Consider the following 18,237-nt stretch of genomic DNA (forward strand, 5'->3'; position numbering starts at 1 on the left):
TTTTGCATGTGTTTTCAGTTAATGCAGCGTTTTCTTTTTGCATGTGTTTTCAGTTAATGCAGCGTTTTCCTTTTGCATGTGTTTTTTTGGTTAATGCAGCGTTTTCCATTTGCATGTGTTTTGTTCAATACCGCGTTTGTGTCTTGCATGTGTTGTGTCTTTTGCATGTGTTGTGACCGTGTCGGCCACCGTATATAGTGCTATGTTATGTATTTGCAAAACTGTTCAAATAATTGTTTAATCTGTTTGACCTTTGTAAAGATTTGACCTGTGGACATGAAATGCTGTGAGGAGGTGCAGAGAGACTCAGAACAACAGGAAGTCGTGCAGATACATACTGAGATGACTAAACTGTCTGCACGAGAATTGTGTGTGGGTGTAAGGTCTGATTGTCTTGGCTTTAGATTATCAACATTTATCAACATTATATGAAATGCGTGGCCTTATAGGATTGACATTATAATCTGCATTAGCAAATATATCTACTGAGAATGTCACAGATCAAAATCTGCCTGGCGACAAGATCACCAAATGAGGGGTCAGAACGAGGTCAACAAACCAACCAAGGAGTGAGGATGAAGGACAACGCAGATGACGTCAGATCTACCATCATGACTATTATAAATTCTCTGTGCAGAGGAAACTCAGGGTTCCGGCTTCCTGCAGCAGCTATGCACTAACTTCTGTGTGTGTTAGGACTTCAGATAGAAACGGAATCCAGAGCTCTGTAATTGCTTTTCTTCATCAAGGTTGTAATAAATATTTTAAAGGTTCTTCTGACTTCGACTCTTCCTCAGAAATGAACATGCAGGACGCTATTTGTCTGAGCACAGTTATGCATGTACAGTAGTGTGAGGGTATATACAGTATGTATTGTGTGACTGTTCCTCTGTGTCCATGTTGGTTTTGTGCATTTATCATGGGAATATGTGCAGTGTTTGTTGGGCTTGTCTGTCACTCTGTCAGTGACTGTTTGCACATGTATGTCATGAGGGATGGTGTAGTTTCTGGTTGAGGTAGTGAAACAGGAATGGGAAGTTTTTGAATCAAAGAGCTAGGAGGTAAAGTAACGCACCAAAGTGGAAACTCAGACATAAACACAGACACATGCCTTCAAGCAGGTAGATTCAGACAAACACTGAGACTTGCATAATGCACACTGGTACACACTTTTTTTAAACTCTTGTGAAGACAGTTTCTCTCCCCTCCTTGTGTATTTGTCACACACACAGACTTGCAAAGCAAATTGTATTAGTCTTATTCATTTAATCATCTGTCTTGTTGTCTGAGGTCCATGTTGTGAATATCAGTGCACTGACAGCAAACTGACAAATTAAGGTGAATAGTTCAGGGCATAGCGTACTGTTCAGCTTCCTTGGGCAACCGTGTGTCAAGATGTGAGATAGCAGATTGGTGAACCTCAGTTTTAGGAGGAAATATGTGGATTTTCTCTGGATCAACAGTGCAGCAGTTTGTTTTACACAGGAGGGATGATGGGAGTTTGACCAACTTGCAGATGGCTTGTAATCGTGACCCTCAGGGTTTCTTACTGGATGGCAGGGCTGTTGATATGCAGCACCCAACTGTCTATAACCACAGAGAGAGCTAGTCCTGCATTTGTGGCAGTAAATCATGATGGATCTTCCAGGAGGAGCTAGAGTAGAAGTTAACGATGGGGGAAAGGTAATGTCGAACATGCCCAGCCTGCTGACTGCCTCATGAACTGGGCCTGAATAGTTGGCAGAAAATACTGACAAATAGATTGGGCGTCACAGCCACTGAACTAAGCAAGATAGGAAGATACTTTGATTTGGTGTAATGCAGTACATTGTCCGAACAATCTGAGTTAAGGTGAAGTCATATATGGATTATTAAGTATATAAAAAAGCACATGAGAATTAAAGTGCAAGACATGATACCAATGGAACAGCACAAAGAAGAAGAATAACAGACATGTATTGAGACATGTATACATTATACATCTTATCACCAAACCAATACATGATCTTTTTATATTGTATTTTTGTCTTCTCTCTTGTTCTCTCATCTAAAAGACAGTATTACCCTGATCCCCATCCGGTCCATGGAGTCCAGCTTATGAGGGTTGGAAAGCTGAAGCATCACCTGGAGCATGTCGATGAGGCTTTGGACATATTCAAACAGGTGCGATGGTCAGACAGACTTTACAGCATCTTCAGTCTAGTTACAGTTGAAGACTGAAGTACACACAACTTAGCCAAATATATTTAAACTGACATTTAATCCTGTAAACATTCCCTTAGGTCAGTTACATCCTGATTCAGCCTTGTTGTAGTGGAAGCTACCACACTTTAAGCCAGTTTATTTCTCCTTTCCCAGGCCTATGGGATCCTGAAGCTCACCCACGGTGATGATCACCCTTTGACAACTGATCTGTTGGTGAAGATGGAAGAGTGTCGCAGTGAGATAGATCAGCAGTCGTCAAGCACTCACTAAAATACAGACACAAGAACATTTCTTCTTTACTCTTACATACTCAACTCAATGGACTGTTGCTACTGTCATGCTTTAATTCTTTCAGTGTATTCATTAATCATATTTGTGATAAACACATATTTTTGGCTGTGGATTAATGCAGTTTGATATTAAAATCAGCTGCTTAGGACCAACCAGAATGTCCTCACAGTGATGGTATTACACCAGAGTTTGTCCACACACTGACACACTGGTTTCCCCTCTCAAAGAAAATGCTGTCATCAGTTTGCAAATGGTAGAATTTGGGGATTAACAGGGCTGCGGAAGGATTAGAGGGATATGTTTGCTTTAAGGTTACAAATAAAAGGTTTTGCATGTAGTGTAACACAAACAGTCACAGAGTAGCAGTGTACTGCTACTGCTACTGTTGCTCTGGGCACAACAGTAACCGACATGTTGGAGAAACCTCAGGTCACTCATCTATCCTGGATTAGTCAGATGGGAACTTTTCATTCTTTACTGTAGCAGGTTGTACAGCCTTAAAATATTTTGACGTTATTTATTGACAGTTACAGAAAACCTGAAGTACGTTAGCTAAAGTATGACCTTTTTATTTGTAATCAAAATGTTTCAGTGGGTCTAGGTGTCATGATCTGCCTGGTAAGGCCAAGGTAACTTATGATAGGAAATACCTGTGATCCTTCCATTATCTATTCTGCCTATCCTGGAGAGGGTCACGGGGGGCTGGAGCCAAGTCCAGCTGACATCGGGTGAGAGGCGGGCCCCACCCTGGACACGTCGCCAGTCCAAGGGACAATTTAGAGTCACCAGTCAACCTAAGAAGCATGTCTTGCACTGTGGGAGGAAGCCTCAGTACCCGGAGAGAACCCACGCAGATACAGGGAGAACATGCAGACTCCACCCAGGAAGTCCCTGAGTCGGGTGTGGCTCAAAACTGGCACCTTCTTGCTGTGAGGTGACAGCCACAATGTGCCTGTGCCTATGATCATTTATTTTAACTAGGCCAATAGATACTGAACAACTTTTTCAACGTTCTGATGCACATTTTTTTAAACTCGTGTCAGCAACATGTTTCCTTCAGTATGTGTGGGAGGAAAGAGAAAATGTAGGAGACTGAATGAAATGAATGTCAGTGTTATGGCTCTAGTGGAATGAATGGCAAGAGTCACTGTGTTGCTTTCTGTCTCTCACCTTCTCTCACCTCATAACGGCCATCAAATAAAATTTACTATCGCTTAACTATAACCCTGTGCCTCCCTCCCTCTCTGTCGCTGTCTCACTCCTCAGAGGCTTTCAGATTAAATTCACTAGTCACTGGTGTCTCGAGTCGCCCACTCACTCACTCTGGTGCCATTTACACCCCCCTCCTTTCAATTTTCATTCAGATTTCAGACACCCCCTCCCTGTGCTGCTCCTTCCCTCCCTCCCAAATGTATTGTCATCTCTCTTAAGACTATTGACATTTGATCTTTCTAACTCTGTTTAATAGTTTTTTTAATAGATCGAAATCACCACTTAACAGATCTGTATTTGATCCTCTCTTTCTCTGCTGCAGTTTGAAAGTGTAATATCAGCAAGACATGGTAGATTTCATTTCAGGAGTGGTTTCTCAAATAGCTTCCTATATTTCAGGGTTCAGTGATAAGAAATTGGTGGATGTTAACATATATTTGTGATACAGTAAATCTGTAGACCGTATCCCTCCATCATGTCCTCATCACTGGTTAGTTCAAAGAACTAAACATTTCTAGAAAAAAACATCAACTCATCAGATTAACTGTAGTAAATTTTGAAAAGTAAACAACTGAAATCTCTGTTTACATGTTACAGCTGAAATATTTTTCCCATATGAACTGTCTGAAGATGTTACTTTTCTTTTGTTTGTCACTGTAGGCTTACAGTAGGATGTTTGGGATTTATGTGAAAAAGAACAGAGAAGAGATTTAATTTTACTACTGAAGACGGCATTCAAGGGGTAATCAGTGGGATAATGAATCAGTATTAATCAGTATTGAAGTACACTGTGTTCAGCCGTTTTCTTTTTTCCCAGCACACATTAAGTCTTTACAGATTACAAATGGCTATGTTAGCCACCTGGACAGAGAAACTACCAGGAACACTCACTTGCATAAAACAAGGCTAAATGGACGTAACAGCTGAAATCTCCCACTCTCAGGAACAGCAACGAGGGGAAATCTTTGACTTTAGCAACAGAAATAATCTGGCTATTGTGGACAGGGAATTAAACCTTTCCACTTACCTGTGGTAAATTAGTCGTCAGGTGAGCAGAGAAGAGGGAGCGCTAGTACATTTCTAACAGTGATTTCACAGTATTGGTTTTTATATTCTGCCATATTTTCTGAATTAAAAGTTTTCCCTCACCCCCTGCCTCCCCAAATTCTCCTTTCTTTTTTCTTTATAGCTGTTTTGTTGTATTTCCCATGTGCTACTGTACCTTTATTTCCCCCCCCCTCTCTTTCTCCCATTCCTTTCTTCTCCTCCTCCCTGTTCCCTGCTGTGTATGAGCGATCAAAGCAGCAGGCTCAACACAGCAGTATGTCACAGAGAGAGCCGCCTACGGGGCAGTAAATGTCCACACACATGCACATACAATGGAAATGAAGTGATATCTCAGCACCTTCTCAGATCTGAAAGGGACATAGTTGAAGGTTTACAATGTGCTTTTTTAGAAGATAAAACAGAGCAGCTTTCCTGTTTCATTCTGGTAAATCAAGAGGCAATCAGAAAACTGAGTCCTGCTGACACTGCTGCTTGGAAGGGAGACATTTCCCCCCAGATGCTCTAAAAGTTATACGCATATAAGAATTATACAATAGTTACTGTGGTTTACTTCCAGCGAAACAATGCTTGTGGCAGAGTCGAGGTCATTTTTCATGGATGTGTCATTTTATTCCTGTGAGAAAGCGATGATGTTTCAGTTGTTAGTCTTTAGACAAACTTAACAGTAGCTGACTGAGACAGGAGGGTGCAGTGGGAGTAGTTTCTTGAATTCTGTCTAAGAGATGGGAGATGGGGTTGGACCATATCTAGCAGAAACAACCAGGTCGTCCAAAATTCAAAAACTCCCCACAGAAACAAATGAACTGTTGAAGCTTTGTAGGGGTCAACAGCAGTCTACCTGACAGTAGTTGGTGTGCATTGTATACTGTACACATGAAACCTAAATACTGTCATCGTCTTTGCATCTTGATCTTCTGCACAGAGGAACCCCAAAACAGAGAGTTCGGTAGGTGATGTGGAAAAAACAAACTAACTTTCAACATTAGATTAAAAGTCTATTAGGTTGTTTTATAAAACTCTGTCTGCCAGCAGAAGTTATCGGGCTGGTAAACAGGTAACTGAACAAAGAGCCGGCTTGACTCATCCTCTGTGTTTATTTGGAACAATTTAACAACATTGTCAAACTGATGTGGATTAAACTTTAGAGAGAGTCGGTACCAGATGTGAGTTTTGAAGAGGTGCAGATGATGAACAGCCTGGATTCACTGAGGCAGCCACAGCTGTGTTTTGGTGCATTAAACAGCAAAATAGAGCAAAATAAGTGCAGATGACACTCATGTTCCAATATATGGCACCATCCACTGGGCGCCTGCCAGCCTGATTTCAAGTAGATTTTTAAAATTTATGAATCAATTGGTGGCATATTGGTTAGCACTGTTGCCTCACAGCAAGAAGGTTCCGGGTTTGAGCCCGGGCCGACCTGGGGCCTTTCTGTGTGGAGTTTGCATGTTCTACCTGCATGGGTTGGTTGGTGACTCTAAACTGCCCCTAGGAGTGAGCGTGGGTGTGTGTGGTTTGTCTCTACATGTCAGCCCTGTGATAGACTGGCGACCTGTCCAGTCGTAATACAAAATGTGGGTATTTAACCGGGACAGGTCAGATGTGTAGATGGCGTTGTGACTGTTTTGTGTTCAGACAATGAAGAGTCAGATGTCAAATTTCTTCCATACATTCCTTTATTTACATCCGTCCATCTTGTGTCAGACCACATTTTTCAGAAACAGTAAATCTGCAGTATGACCACAGTCCTGAATCGTACCTTTTATGGCAAACACACAGTGGAAAATTTGCACTGCTCATGTGTCTGTAACCCTGGGTAATTCTGATTGACACTTTCAACTGATGCACAAACAGCATCCTGAACACCAGACCTTGAAAAGCTGAGCTGAACTAAAAGTGTCTCATACTGCTGCTGATAAAATCTGTTTTTTGAAATGTGATCTGACCCAGACTGTAACACACAATACTCTTTATGAAGATGCTATGTGTCTGTTTTCCAGATAACACATTATAATTCTAACATAGTGTCGATTCATCCTACAACCTGACCTGACAGATGGTGGTGTCATTTTAAGCACCTGACAACAGTGTGTCTATTTTAGCACAGTTGTCTCTAATGAAAAAGGAACCATTATTCCTGAAATGTTTCTGTGGACTGTTACGCTGGCTGTAAACAATACAGGGCCACTAAAACCGCAGGTGTTTCTCAGCATTATTGCTAGAATTATAAAGTGCTACCACAGTACATTTGGCAGTGACGTATCAGGGAGGAAACCTCACACATAGCATCTTAAATCTGGAAACAAGCACAAGCAATTCAGCTCATCCAGAGGTTGGGGTTCCCAAAGCACTCACTGCTAATTACACAAGGCTTTAGTTAATACTGCAGAAAATACTGGCATTTCACTTAAAACAACACAGCTGCCTTTATACTAAATACCTTTTTCTTCCATGTAAAAAAAAAATGAACCATGATTTTTACTTTTTTCTGCATTTATTCAGCAGAATTTCCTCTGGTGCTAGAACCTCATAACTGCCTTGGATGTGAATGTTTTAAGAAACCCAAACTCATGAAAAACCCAACAGGAACAACAGGAGCAAATGAAATCAACAATATATATATATATATAAAATAAGGATGAGCGCATATGTGATAGGTGTACTGTATATATTTATATATGGTATGGATATGAGCAAAATATGTACAGTTATTTTTTCTTAAATGCATAGTAATCTTTTACAATAAGGTGTAAATAAATAAGAACATTAATAAGTGACTCTGCTGAAATAAATAAAAACTTCATTCATGACTTGCATGATGACCTGGGAGGTAAAAAGAAATAATTGGAGCTGTCACAGGGTGAACTTTGGTGAAAACACTTCACGGGGCAAAAAGCGTCTGGGGTAATTTCTCACTGGCTCGTCTCATGGCTGTCTCACTGCAGGTGCGAACCACATGAAATCAGTGACTGTGAACATTTAAAGACATTTCTTCTTCATGTGTCAGTCCAGCCGGGAGAATAAAAACCGAGTTTGATCTACTAACAAACAGATAAATTTAGCACAACAAATCGTACCGATTTCAGAGCTTTTCCACTCCTGTGATGTCTATTCATTCTTTTACCTCTCAGAAAACAAACAGGATCTCCCAGAATGCTCTCTGCTTGGGGCAGACGGTGTTCAGAGGAGCCAGTGGTGAGGTTGAGAGCAATGGAGAAGAAGCATTCAAAGGGAATTGTTCTGTATTTCATAAGGAAACAGGCTCTTTATTATACTATATTTATACAAACATTTAGATCATAAACATCTCGAGCACCATCGATAATAATATTAACAAATACTGAGTGTTGCTATCTGTCCAAAAAATGGAACCAGGCAGAGATTTGTCTTCTTTACCTCTTTTTAATTCGTTATTATATATATACTCTCTATATATTTTAATTGTTCCTTATACTGGAACTATCTAAACTGACCATTTGTAACCATAATTGTAGTCCCAGATAAAAATTTCCAGTCTAATTTCACTACTTTGAAATTTTAAATAGATGAAATTTGAACAATGCATATCAGTGGTCTTGTGTCTTCCTCAAAATTTACTCTTAAATATGTTCTTTATACCTATGCCCATCATCCTACTATCATACATGGTCTCTACATGGTCCCATTGCGCTCAAATAAAAAAGGATACCTTATTATAAAACACACACACACATTGACAAATCATGTTTCTTTTAGAACAACAGAGATACAAGCAACAGGCAGTCGTGTCAGACAAGCAGCTGACGGATGTACTGAATATCTGATCACAGAAAAGTGTGTTCATGTCCACTCCTGTATGGCTCAGACATGTCATCACCATCACATCTGCATCAGGGAGAACACGTATGTCCCAGAAAATTCAGATGTGCAGTTTGCAAGTAAAGTCAAGGTAAAAACAACATCACAATAAACTTGCCTTCGTGTTTTGTTTTCTGTTTGAACACATAACTCTGTGTCCTGGAAAAATCATTTTCAAATTCAGTTTTGCTGCTTTAAAGCGAACATGACGGTTGTCTTCACGTTGCTTTAGGTTTTCTTGTTAGTCAGGGATCCAATAGATTCAATTTAGTCTTCTCTCTCATCATTGTACCAAATACAACCCAAACATACAGTATTACTTTGTTCATAATAGTAAAACACTGACCCACAGTAAAACATCACATTTAGTAATGGCTATACATTCAAAGATTTTTCAAGGACACTGATCTTCTGTGGGGGGGTTTTCTATGCTAGCACCATACTTACTGCATGTACACAAATTCAGAGAGAAAGAGAACTGGTCTTGGTATTGTTGAAATGTTCACAAGGCACTTGTCTAAATCATTTTAGTCCTTTGTCTTGGTCAGGAGACAAAACCAGGCCTTTCTGTAGTCAGCTCTCTGTAGCTACAGTCAGTGGCTCTGAAGCGTGCCCCTCCAAAAACATGGGAGATGAGAAGTTGTTCTACTCTACTCCTGCTCCTCTTCTTTGTCCTATATTCTTTAAAAAAGGTTTTTGTTAAACTCCCAGTTTTCTCCAGTTATTCATTTCTCTGGGAAAATTTGGCCACTTGTTTTTCTTTTCAGACTCACATCCATTGGTTCGTCTGCCTCCTGAGCAGCCATATTTATCCAAAGCTAAGTAACCTGTCCATTTGAATGTCTGGTTCTGAGGTTTTTCCCAAGCCCCAGCACAAAAATCTTGTCTTTCTGTTGGCCTGTTTGACCCTGAAGGTCCACTTCTCCGTCCTTCAGCACCCCCACCCCCACCACACCTCACCCCCGTGTCTACCGATGTCTCGAGGACACGTCGAAGCAGGTGACCATCATGAGATGCGCTTTGCAGAAGTTGACTCTCGTCTCCAGTTTGTCCGTCACTGTCTCCAGAGCTTCCAAATACTCCAGTGAGTCCACCTCGTAGGCCTGCTGTAGCTCAACTGGATATGGACAGATGAGTGGGAAAACATTTCTATTTTTATAAATATACTCTTATTTTGAATCAAACCCACGTTCTCTGTCCTGCTGAGTAAATATTCAATAGAGCACCAAATGTTTATCAGTGCACAACAGAAAATGTATTATTTATTCCATTTGCTAAAAACTACAGTTGCCAGCAATTTTAGGAAATTACTTTAACAATGAAACTATAGATTTATGACACATTTTGAGACATTACTAACTTGGGGAGGAAGTACCCTACACATAGAGTATTGAGACAGATTAATGCATGAATTGGATTGGCTGACATTACTAAAAATAGAGCCTAGCGGTCACTACTAGATAAGGCGGGAGGCCTTATCTAGTAGTGACCGCTGGTTCATCTGGTGATCAGATGCGACTGCCATCACAGTCAGAGTAAATATCACAAACAGACCAACATCAATTGGCAAAGAAATTAGAGATAAATATGCATGAATGCTTCTAACATGTTTTTCTTTGTCTTTCGTTCCCTGATGTGTCAGAGTTACACTTACACTCTGTGGTCCATTTGTGTGGCTCCAGCATCAGGTACTGTTTGGTTTGTTCCAGTTCTTTCTTCAGACACTGGTACTTGGCTCTGACTTCACTGATTCGCTGCTGGCGGTGCTCCAGCAGACGGAGCTTGGCACTGACATACACCACCTCCTGACACAGAGAGAGGAGCAACAGATATAAATTTTATTCACCTTTATTAATTCAGAGGAGTGTGCTGTGAAACACGTGGCTCCATTTCAGCCAGATCCTGCTTAACATTCACACCTCATTGACTTTCACTGTGACCGCAGTCGAGTACTTTCGGACACTGGGCAGCTTCAGTGGAGTAGTCAAGGGTTAAGTGGTTTTCTTAAGACCGCTGCAGGGAAGATCTATATTTCATGCTTTTCTCTCCCTCCCTCATTCTCAAAGCTCACAGTGCTCCCTCCTCTGAATATACTGTATAAAAGAGTATGATTCCAAAAACCTGCACGTTGCATTCATTTGCAACAATTTCATGAGTTTTACAGTCCCACTCTATTCTGACTTCTGCAAAAAGAATTTAAACAACTACACTTCAGAAGTAATACAGACGGAATAGGATGTAGATTTATAAAAATGCTCAGTATTCATGCAGAACATAGTGCTAATGTTGGTTCATTCATTTTGTGAAAATCCTTGCTGTTGTGTTTTTAACACTTTCCTCACTGACACACACAGCAGCTCAGATCCTTTATCTTACTGTGTCTCTTTCTGACTTCGGTTTCTTCCTCCTGTTCTTCTCTTGCAGCACCACCCAACATAACACTTGATTTTTAATGTTTCACAACTATTATCCTCAAATACATTTCATTGACATCAAGTGCCTTCTGGCCTCTTGGCCTCCTTTTTTCTCCACCTCCTGTAATTCTCCTCACACATCCACACTCTTCATTTGCCCTTCATCCTATCACCAAAGCGAATAATCTCCTCACTCCTCACACAGTCTTCTTTCCTTCACCTTATCCTGCAAGTCACTCTCTTCCATGCTGTTATTCCATGCTTTATTTTCTGTTAGACCTGTTACCTAGCCTTTACCTTGTCCTTTTCCATCATTTTAAGCCTACATGAATTAGTTCATTTTACCAGGGGAGATGGTCTAATTCTAGTCCTGTCTGTACAAATCATATAGAATATGGCTGCAAACATTCTATCTGTACAACCTCTGTTAAACTCGACCCAGCTTAATACTTTCACATTTATCCTGCAGTTTCTCGGATAAACAATACTCTTTCAAGGCCTTTCTCAGACTTCTCTCTGGTTCAGTTCCAACTTGTTGTTATAACATGTCAGTAAAAATTCTGAATGCTACATTTTAGTGTGAAAACCAAAATGTGCACTTTATTATCGCCAGTCATTCTGAAATTTAGACGGTGATTGTTTCCGATACAGCTTGGCCAGTAACATTATGTGTCCTATTATCAACCCGCCGCTTGCCCTCCTTACTCCCTCTCACCTTGTTCCCTCCTTTGTCTCTCCTCTTCTGTAGCCGCTCAACATCATCTATCTCATAAACCTTGATCTCAAAGGTTTCTGTTGTTGCAGTCGTGCCCCGGAGGTTTGAAGGAGCTGGGGGCCCCAGTGGGCCATCTACCCAGCATGCACCTGGGCTAGAGGAGGAGGAAGAAGAGGAGGTGATGGCCTGTTTGGAGGAGCGGTGAGAAGGTGAGGAGGAGGATGAATCCAAGGTCAGTGCTGGGATCAGACGACGACGCTGGAGGCCTGAAAGATCAAATACAACAAAGATAATAAATTGAAAGTGTTACACACTACAGGAGCTTATAACAAAATGTCTCCTGACATAGGGACACATTTTGATGCTAGGGACTGTAACATTTTTATTTATTTGAGTAGTATGAATTAGTCCCATTGTTAAATACCTATTCTAACAGAGCTTTATGTTACACAGTACACTTTGAAGAAAAATTAACTGAAAGGGGTATATCTTCAATCTTTTAGAAACACCTTCTACTAGCAATACGCCATAGTGAGTTGTAGCAAGTTTAATCACAAATATCTACAGTACCCCATGTAAATCTGTTTTAGCATGGCCCAGCATGATACTAGTGTTTAATGGCAACTAATAAACAAACTACATTACTAGCTCAGCTAAGAAGATATTCTACCCAAATAATCGGCAGAATAAAGTTTCTTTGTTACAAAATACTTTATATTCTGAGGTATTATTCTCCTCCTATGCCACCGCAGGAACAGCTTGGGATTTATTTTCTGTCCTGCCAAGACCTAGATGAGGAAACTCATACTGCTCTTATGTTTGTCCATTCCATGCAAGGCTACAAAAGCTAAGCTAACTGGCCAACAGCTTAACAAAGGCATGCTGGATGCTTGGCAAACTCCCAGCAACAGCAACGTTCCACAGAGGTACTGCCAAGAAAGTCTGGAACATAACTGCCCATAAAACACCAAACTGACATTTTTACATTTCAGTCTTTGTTTAAATTAAACAAAGCTTCAGACAGATATAAGAGTGGTAGTCATCTAATTATTCAGTTAGAGCCAAACATGTCTGCAGCTGTACCTATGTTGATTTAGCCATCCATAGAGCAGATATAGTACAACTTGAGAGTCCTAGTATTCAACAGGAAACCCCTAAGTGTTCACTCTTTACAGTTTGCTTTGGATCAGAGTAAGAATCCTACAGGGGAAAGAAGACAAGGATATAAAAGTAGCAGTTCTGTAGTCTGAGGAAAGACGGAGATCTTGGGTGGGGGAGAGGAAATTCACTGGAGAGAGGCAGAAAGGAAAAGACAAACAAGTGACAACGTAGAAAAAGAACGAGAAACAGTTGACTGAGTGTGAAACCAGATGAAAACGTTCAGTGTCTTTTCATATTGTAGATATGAGCAGCAGGTCACTCTTTAATCTGTCCACTATGCATGAATGAACACACGCACATATGTGCACACAAGCTTTGCATAGAAATTGCCAGCCATGTTGACAGGAACGTGAGTTATCAAATTCACCAGGAATTGAAAGCTAAGGTGTGCGTGTGTGTGTGTGTGTGTGTGAGAGAGAGAGAAAGAGAGAGAGAGAAGTGGTGACTTTAATAAGGCTGCAGCTCTCTTTGGTCTCAATGTGGTACAGAAAGGTCAAGCAGAGACATTTGTATTTCATTACACACTGTAGTAGGAAGCAGCATATAAGTGGACTGAGAAAGACTGAGGGTCTGCAGGGAGGAGAAAGTGTAAGGGTTGTAAGAGAGTAACGTGTAATGGAGATGATGTGTTCTAAATGAAAAAAGATCAGAGGGACAGACATGGAAGAAAAACTGAGTGAGAGCTAGTGAATCCAATCAGATGGAAATCAAGCACAAAGAGAGTCTCGGTTGAGATGTGATTAATATTTCAGTCACATTAACATCTTCACACATGGTTTCAGTATGTAGCACTCTTGTCCTCTTACTATTATTGTCTGTCTGCCTGGATTTGGGGCTGAGTTGTCTGTCTTGAACATAGCGTGTGTTACCCTTTCTGCCTTTCTCTCCACTTGTGACAGTTTGACAGTGAATGGGCTCCTTCTTCCACAGAATCAATAAATGTATGTGAATCCAGATGCTATGCTACACAACAGGAGCTGAGGCTGCATCCTGGACATATGGATGGAAAGAGTTATTCCGATTTAAATCGACAGAGACACAAAAGGATGTGCTGCCTCTGTCCAGTCTGGTTCTACGTACATATCCATTCAGTGGAGTGTAATTTGGCGGGCACATTAACAGGGTCTCTGTGTGGTGTTCTGGTGCATATATATTCATTACAGCCCACGCCAGCAGATTCCTTTAACCATTTCACAGATGGGTGGTCAGGGTCACCTTTCCTACCTGGGCCCTTCTGCAGCCACAGCGTTCTTCACCTTTTCGTTTCTTGTTGTGCTTTTTCACCAGTGGCTCTCCCTATGTGTCTGTTGTTCTGTCTTTCTTAGCTTTACATTTAAAGCCTTAGCAGTGTTATGATCACATTTTGCCATGCTTCTAGAACTAGCCATGAGTGCATGCACCACTTGTATTTATACCGATTTGTGCTCTTGTTGCCACAGTGTGTTTGTAGTTTACTGACTTTTACTCAAATATATGTTACTGTGGATCATATTTTTTGCTTGTTACATCTAGATTTGAGGACACTGTAGCTTTACTGATCGAGGCAAATGACAAGTTAAAAGCAATAACAAATAGTTGTACACTGATGCACTGAAAGGCAGTATTCAGAAAATGGGTGTATATCTGTGACCTGTGGTGCTCCTGCTCTTCTTGCTGCTCTTAGAGCTGCGTCTTGAGGAGGTGGTGGCCGAGCTGTGCTCACTAAGGGAGTCCTGAGCGGAGGAGGTACTTCCTGTGTTCTCACTGCTGTCTCTCAACATGCTCTCATAGCCACTGCTGCCTCCGCTGTGGTAAAACAAGGCTGTCTTCCCCATGGCCGGGGGGAGCTCGCCACTCAGTACGCTGCTGTCGGGGGCAAAAAGAGATCACATCAAAATTATTGTTAGCACCACCACAGCTCTTTTGTGACCATTTAAAATGTAACACTCACTAAACTTGAGCTCATACAGTACCTGTTGTCGCTGGCATGACCGCTGCTGCAGCGGTGTGGTTTTCTGGGAGCGGTGATCTTGCTGTAGGGAGAGGGCAGTGTTTGGACAGCGGTGGCCTTCTCTTCTGTCGGACTTCCTCCTCCACCACCGCCTGCTGCAGCTCCCCAGCTACTGAGAACAGGGTTAAATCAAAAGAGAGGTTACACCAAAATATTTTTGAAACTTGTAATGGCATTTTGCCTTTTTAGGTAATGGAATATAGCAAAGATAAGATAAGATACTTTTATTGTCATTTTATTAAAAATACAATGACACTGCGAGTGCCCTATCTAAAAGATAGACATTAAAAGAACTTTATAACACACACATCCTTAAATAAAAAATAACAAACCCACACATGCACACAGTCAACCACCTTCCACGTGCCAACATTCATCAGAAACATCATAAAACATCAGAGTCCCTGCTGCAGATTTTGCAGCTTGTACCTTAAACCATCAGGACTCCCAAAACCTTTAGGAATTGATTTGACAGTTGATATGAATGGTGTGTACTACACAGAAACTGTTACTTACTCATTACGCTGACTGTCATCAGATGAATTCAGTTTATATGAGGTACTCTCTGAATTTTGCAGTCATTTTCTTTGTATAAGATGTCCTAGTAAATGTTTGTAAAATAAAATCAAGTAAAACTCACTGACGTAAAACTCACTGACCTTGCCCCTCCAATGCCTCTTTCCTCCCCAGAATCTGTGCCTCCACCCTGGGATTGACTCCTGGACCGGGATCCTGTACTTCCCTGGAGGAGCTCTGAGATTCGACCGTTGACAGCCCGGAGAGGCAGCTTGGCCGCCAGGCTCCCTCCTCGACTGCGGCTCAGAGACTGGGTAGACCAGTGTCCAGGGGAACACTGCTGCTGCAGAGGGCCCTGGACTGAGTTCTGGGGCTGGGAACACAGATAAACGCAGTGGATGACCTGTATAGTTTTCATAAATGTGTTCTGTGTCTTGTCTTTTGTATAACTGAAAGTGTACAAAGAGGAAAGCCTGGTACTGGTTGGTAAAACTGATCGCACATAGGTTTGTTTGAGTAGCCAAGTCATGTAGTTTACATGTGTTAATGTGGGTGAAAGCCTGTTAAGTTACAGTGAAGAAGTGCTACCTTTCCATTAGGAGGAAGGCTGGAGCTGCGGCTGGTAGCTTGGCTTAAAGACTTGGTAGAGAAGCTCAGTGTCTTGGTGCTGGATGCAGACAGGCTCCTGGTCTTGGGACTGCTGGTCATCAGCAGCTTACTGACTGCTGAGATCTTTGACTGGCCACTGGTTTTGGCTGGTGACTGTGGAGCACTGCTTGGACCGGGACTGGTACTGAAACTGGGGCTGGTGGTGTTTCCAGTAGAAGAAGATACCGATCCAGCGCGGGTGAGACTGCGTCCAGTACGTGGCATGGTGCTGTCCCCCCTCACTTCTCCTCCTACCCCTCTCAGGCTCTCGCCTCTCTCCAGAGAGAAGCATTCGTAGTGGTGGGAACCACTGTGGGAGCTGGGGACCCGACCCAGAGAGTTGGTTCTGTTGGCAAGCTGTTCCAACTTGGCGCTGAAAAGCCTACTGCTGTCTATGCTGGCACCTCGTTGTCTGGGGCTATATCCAGATATCCCTGCATCATCCACTAAGCTGCCCAGTAATGAGACTCCATGGCTGGGTTGGTGGAGGGGACTGGCTGCCCTGTTGCGCTGGTCCAGACTGGACTTTCGTACCGGTGGCAGAGGTGGGATTCCCCCTTTCTTGTGGGAGAAAAAACCCTGTTTTCCAGTTGATCCCCGACGGTCAAGTGTAGTGCGGGGACTACAGGGAGTTGAAGTGGTGACACCAAGATTACAGTAATCGATTACATTATCTAAGCCGTCATGGCGGTTGAGACGGTGCCATCCACGGGGAAGACTGGCAGTACGGTGGATATCTGCGCTGTAGATACTAGTCAGACACTCTCCCTGGGCACCAACAGCGACCATCTCACAACCATCCACCACTCTCTTAAAGAAATCTGGAGATGACGCAACCTCACCACCTGAATTAGAGCTGCCGTGATCCCTTCCTGATAAGCAATGAAAGAAAGAACAACTATTTAATTTAAGATGCCTAGAAATCTTTAATTTTTACAGCACTTAACTCTTTCTTACCATCCCTGTAGGTGCTCCGGTGGTCGCCATTCCCAGTTTGAGCCTTCTCCCCTGAGTGGTTCTTTAACTGCTCTGGCTCCCTGTTCTCTGGCTTCGCTTCACACACAAGCTCTGTGGACCCCCCACCCTCCGCGCCACGCTTCAGCCAGGGGTCTTCAAAGCTCATCTCACTAGAAATAGACGCCAAAAGTGGTGCATTAAATTTGCCTGTGTCTTTGATTAAGCTATTCTTTGTAGGTGAGGAGAGGATGGTTGGTTCCTGTATCATCATGGGTTTGACAGCCACACATGGGTGAACACTGATGGTGCTCTTTAAAGGAGAGAGGTTCCCAGGTCCTGCCAGAATCTGAATGTTAGTTTTAGCCATGGAGGGAGGCAGTTTCCTCAGCCTGTCTTTGGTGGGAGTTCCCTTTTCACTCCCATTTTCTTCCAAACTCCCTCTTCTCTGGATCCCACAGCTTTCATAACTGCACAGCCCCTCAACTCCAAAGCTTTGGTTGGGTTCTGGTTCAGCCAGGGCCTCCCCTTGCTGGCTCTGGGACTGACTGAAGCTGTGGAGAGACTGATCGGCTTCACTGCTCATGCTCAGATCACTCATCCAGGAAGAGGCAGGTGAACCACAGTTAGACATCACCGTGGCTAAGGCTTCACCTTCCATCCACAGTTTAGACATTGCCACCTGTAACAAGGAGCAATGCAATCAGATATAATATCTTGCACTCCAAAAGACAGTATTAGAAGGTTTATCATTATCACATTTGGATTCTGGTTTATATCATATCACACCTGCCTTATTTTTTAGTAGGGCTGCTTTAGGACACAGACCCACATATCAAACAATCTGAAGTTACTGTAAATGCAAACCAAGTCAGACATACAAACCTCTGCCATAGCAACAACCTCTGTGATCCCTGCGGTTGTTGCCAGACCTGCAGGCATGGAATAATCTTCTGCAGCTCCTTCCTCAGCAGTACGACTGCCTGAGCCTGAAGCAAGAGCAGCGGCAGAGTCACAGTCACTGTTGAAGCTGATGATGCTTGTCGGACGGCAGGTAAGGCTCTGAGTCTCCATGAGACCTGCGATATTAAGGTCCTCCTCACCTCCAGACATCATAGTGTACACTAGTTTATCCTCCCCAACTGTTCCCAGAGATACAGATACTGCTTGTCCTGAGACTGCAAGTGGAGGAGAGAAAGAAGAGAGTTACTGCATTTAATAATTTC

General features: G+C 42.4%; 2 protein-coding genes across 3 annotated transcripts in view; one reads left to right on the top strand and one right to left on the bottom strand.

Moving 5' to 3' along the window:
- The window catches only part of smyd3 (SET and MYND domain containing 3), a 78,626-nt gene extending 74,994 nt beyond the window's left edge, over nt 1–3,632 (top strand). The window contains exons 11-12 of one of the 2 annotated variants that reach the window (XR_002274145.1): nt 2,059–2,163; nt 2,359–2,449. Coding sequence is in view for 1 of the 2 variants with exons in the window: in XM_020589968.1 (XP_020445624.1) it covers nt 2,055–2,163; nt 2,359–2,475 (226 nt within the window). In the remaining variant the exon portion in view is untranslated. Of the gene's footprint in view, nt 1–2,054; nt 2,164–2,358 lie in introns of both variants that reach the window. The other variant, XM_020589968.1, reaches the window with a different exon arrangement.
- A 2,637-nt stretch (nt 3,633–6,269) lies between these two features.
- Nucleotides 6,270–18,237, bottom strand: part of kif26ba (kinesin family member 26Ba) — an 87,276-nt gene continuing 75,308 nt past the window's right edge. The window contains 9 exon segments of the mRNA XM_020590044.1: nt 6,270–9,730; nt 10,268–10,418; nt 11,743–12,008; nt 14,534–14,748; nt 14,856–15,005; nt 15,553–15,782; nt 15,998–16,929; nt 17,015–17,693; nt 17,897–18,189. Of these exon segments, the coding sequence (XP_020445700.1) occupies nt 9,582–9,730; nt 10,268–10,418; nt 11,743–12,008; nt 14,534–14,748; nt 14,856–15,005; nt 15,553–15,782; nt 15,998–16,929; nt 17,015–17,693; nt 17,897–18,189 (3,065 nt within the window). The 3' untranslated portion in view covers nt 6,270–9,581.

The sequence above is a fragment of the Monopterus albus genome, unplaced genomic scaffold, assembly GCF_001952655.1.
Source record: "Monopterus albus unplaced genomic scaffold, M_albus_1.0 scaffold10.1, whole genome shotgun sequence".
In the NCBI taxonomy this organism is placed as follows: Eukaryota; Metazoa; Chordata; class Actinopteri; order Synbranchiformes; family Synbranchidae; genus Monopterus; species Monopterus albus.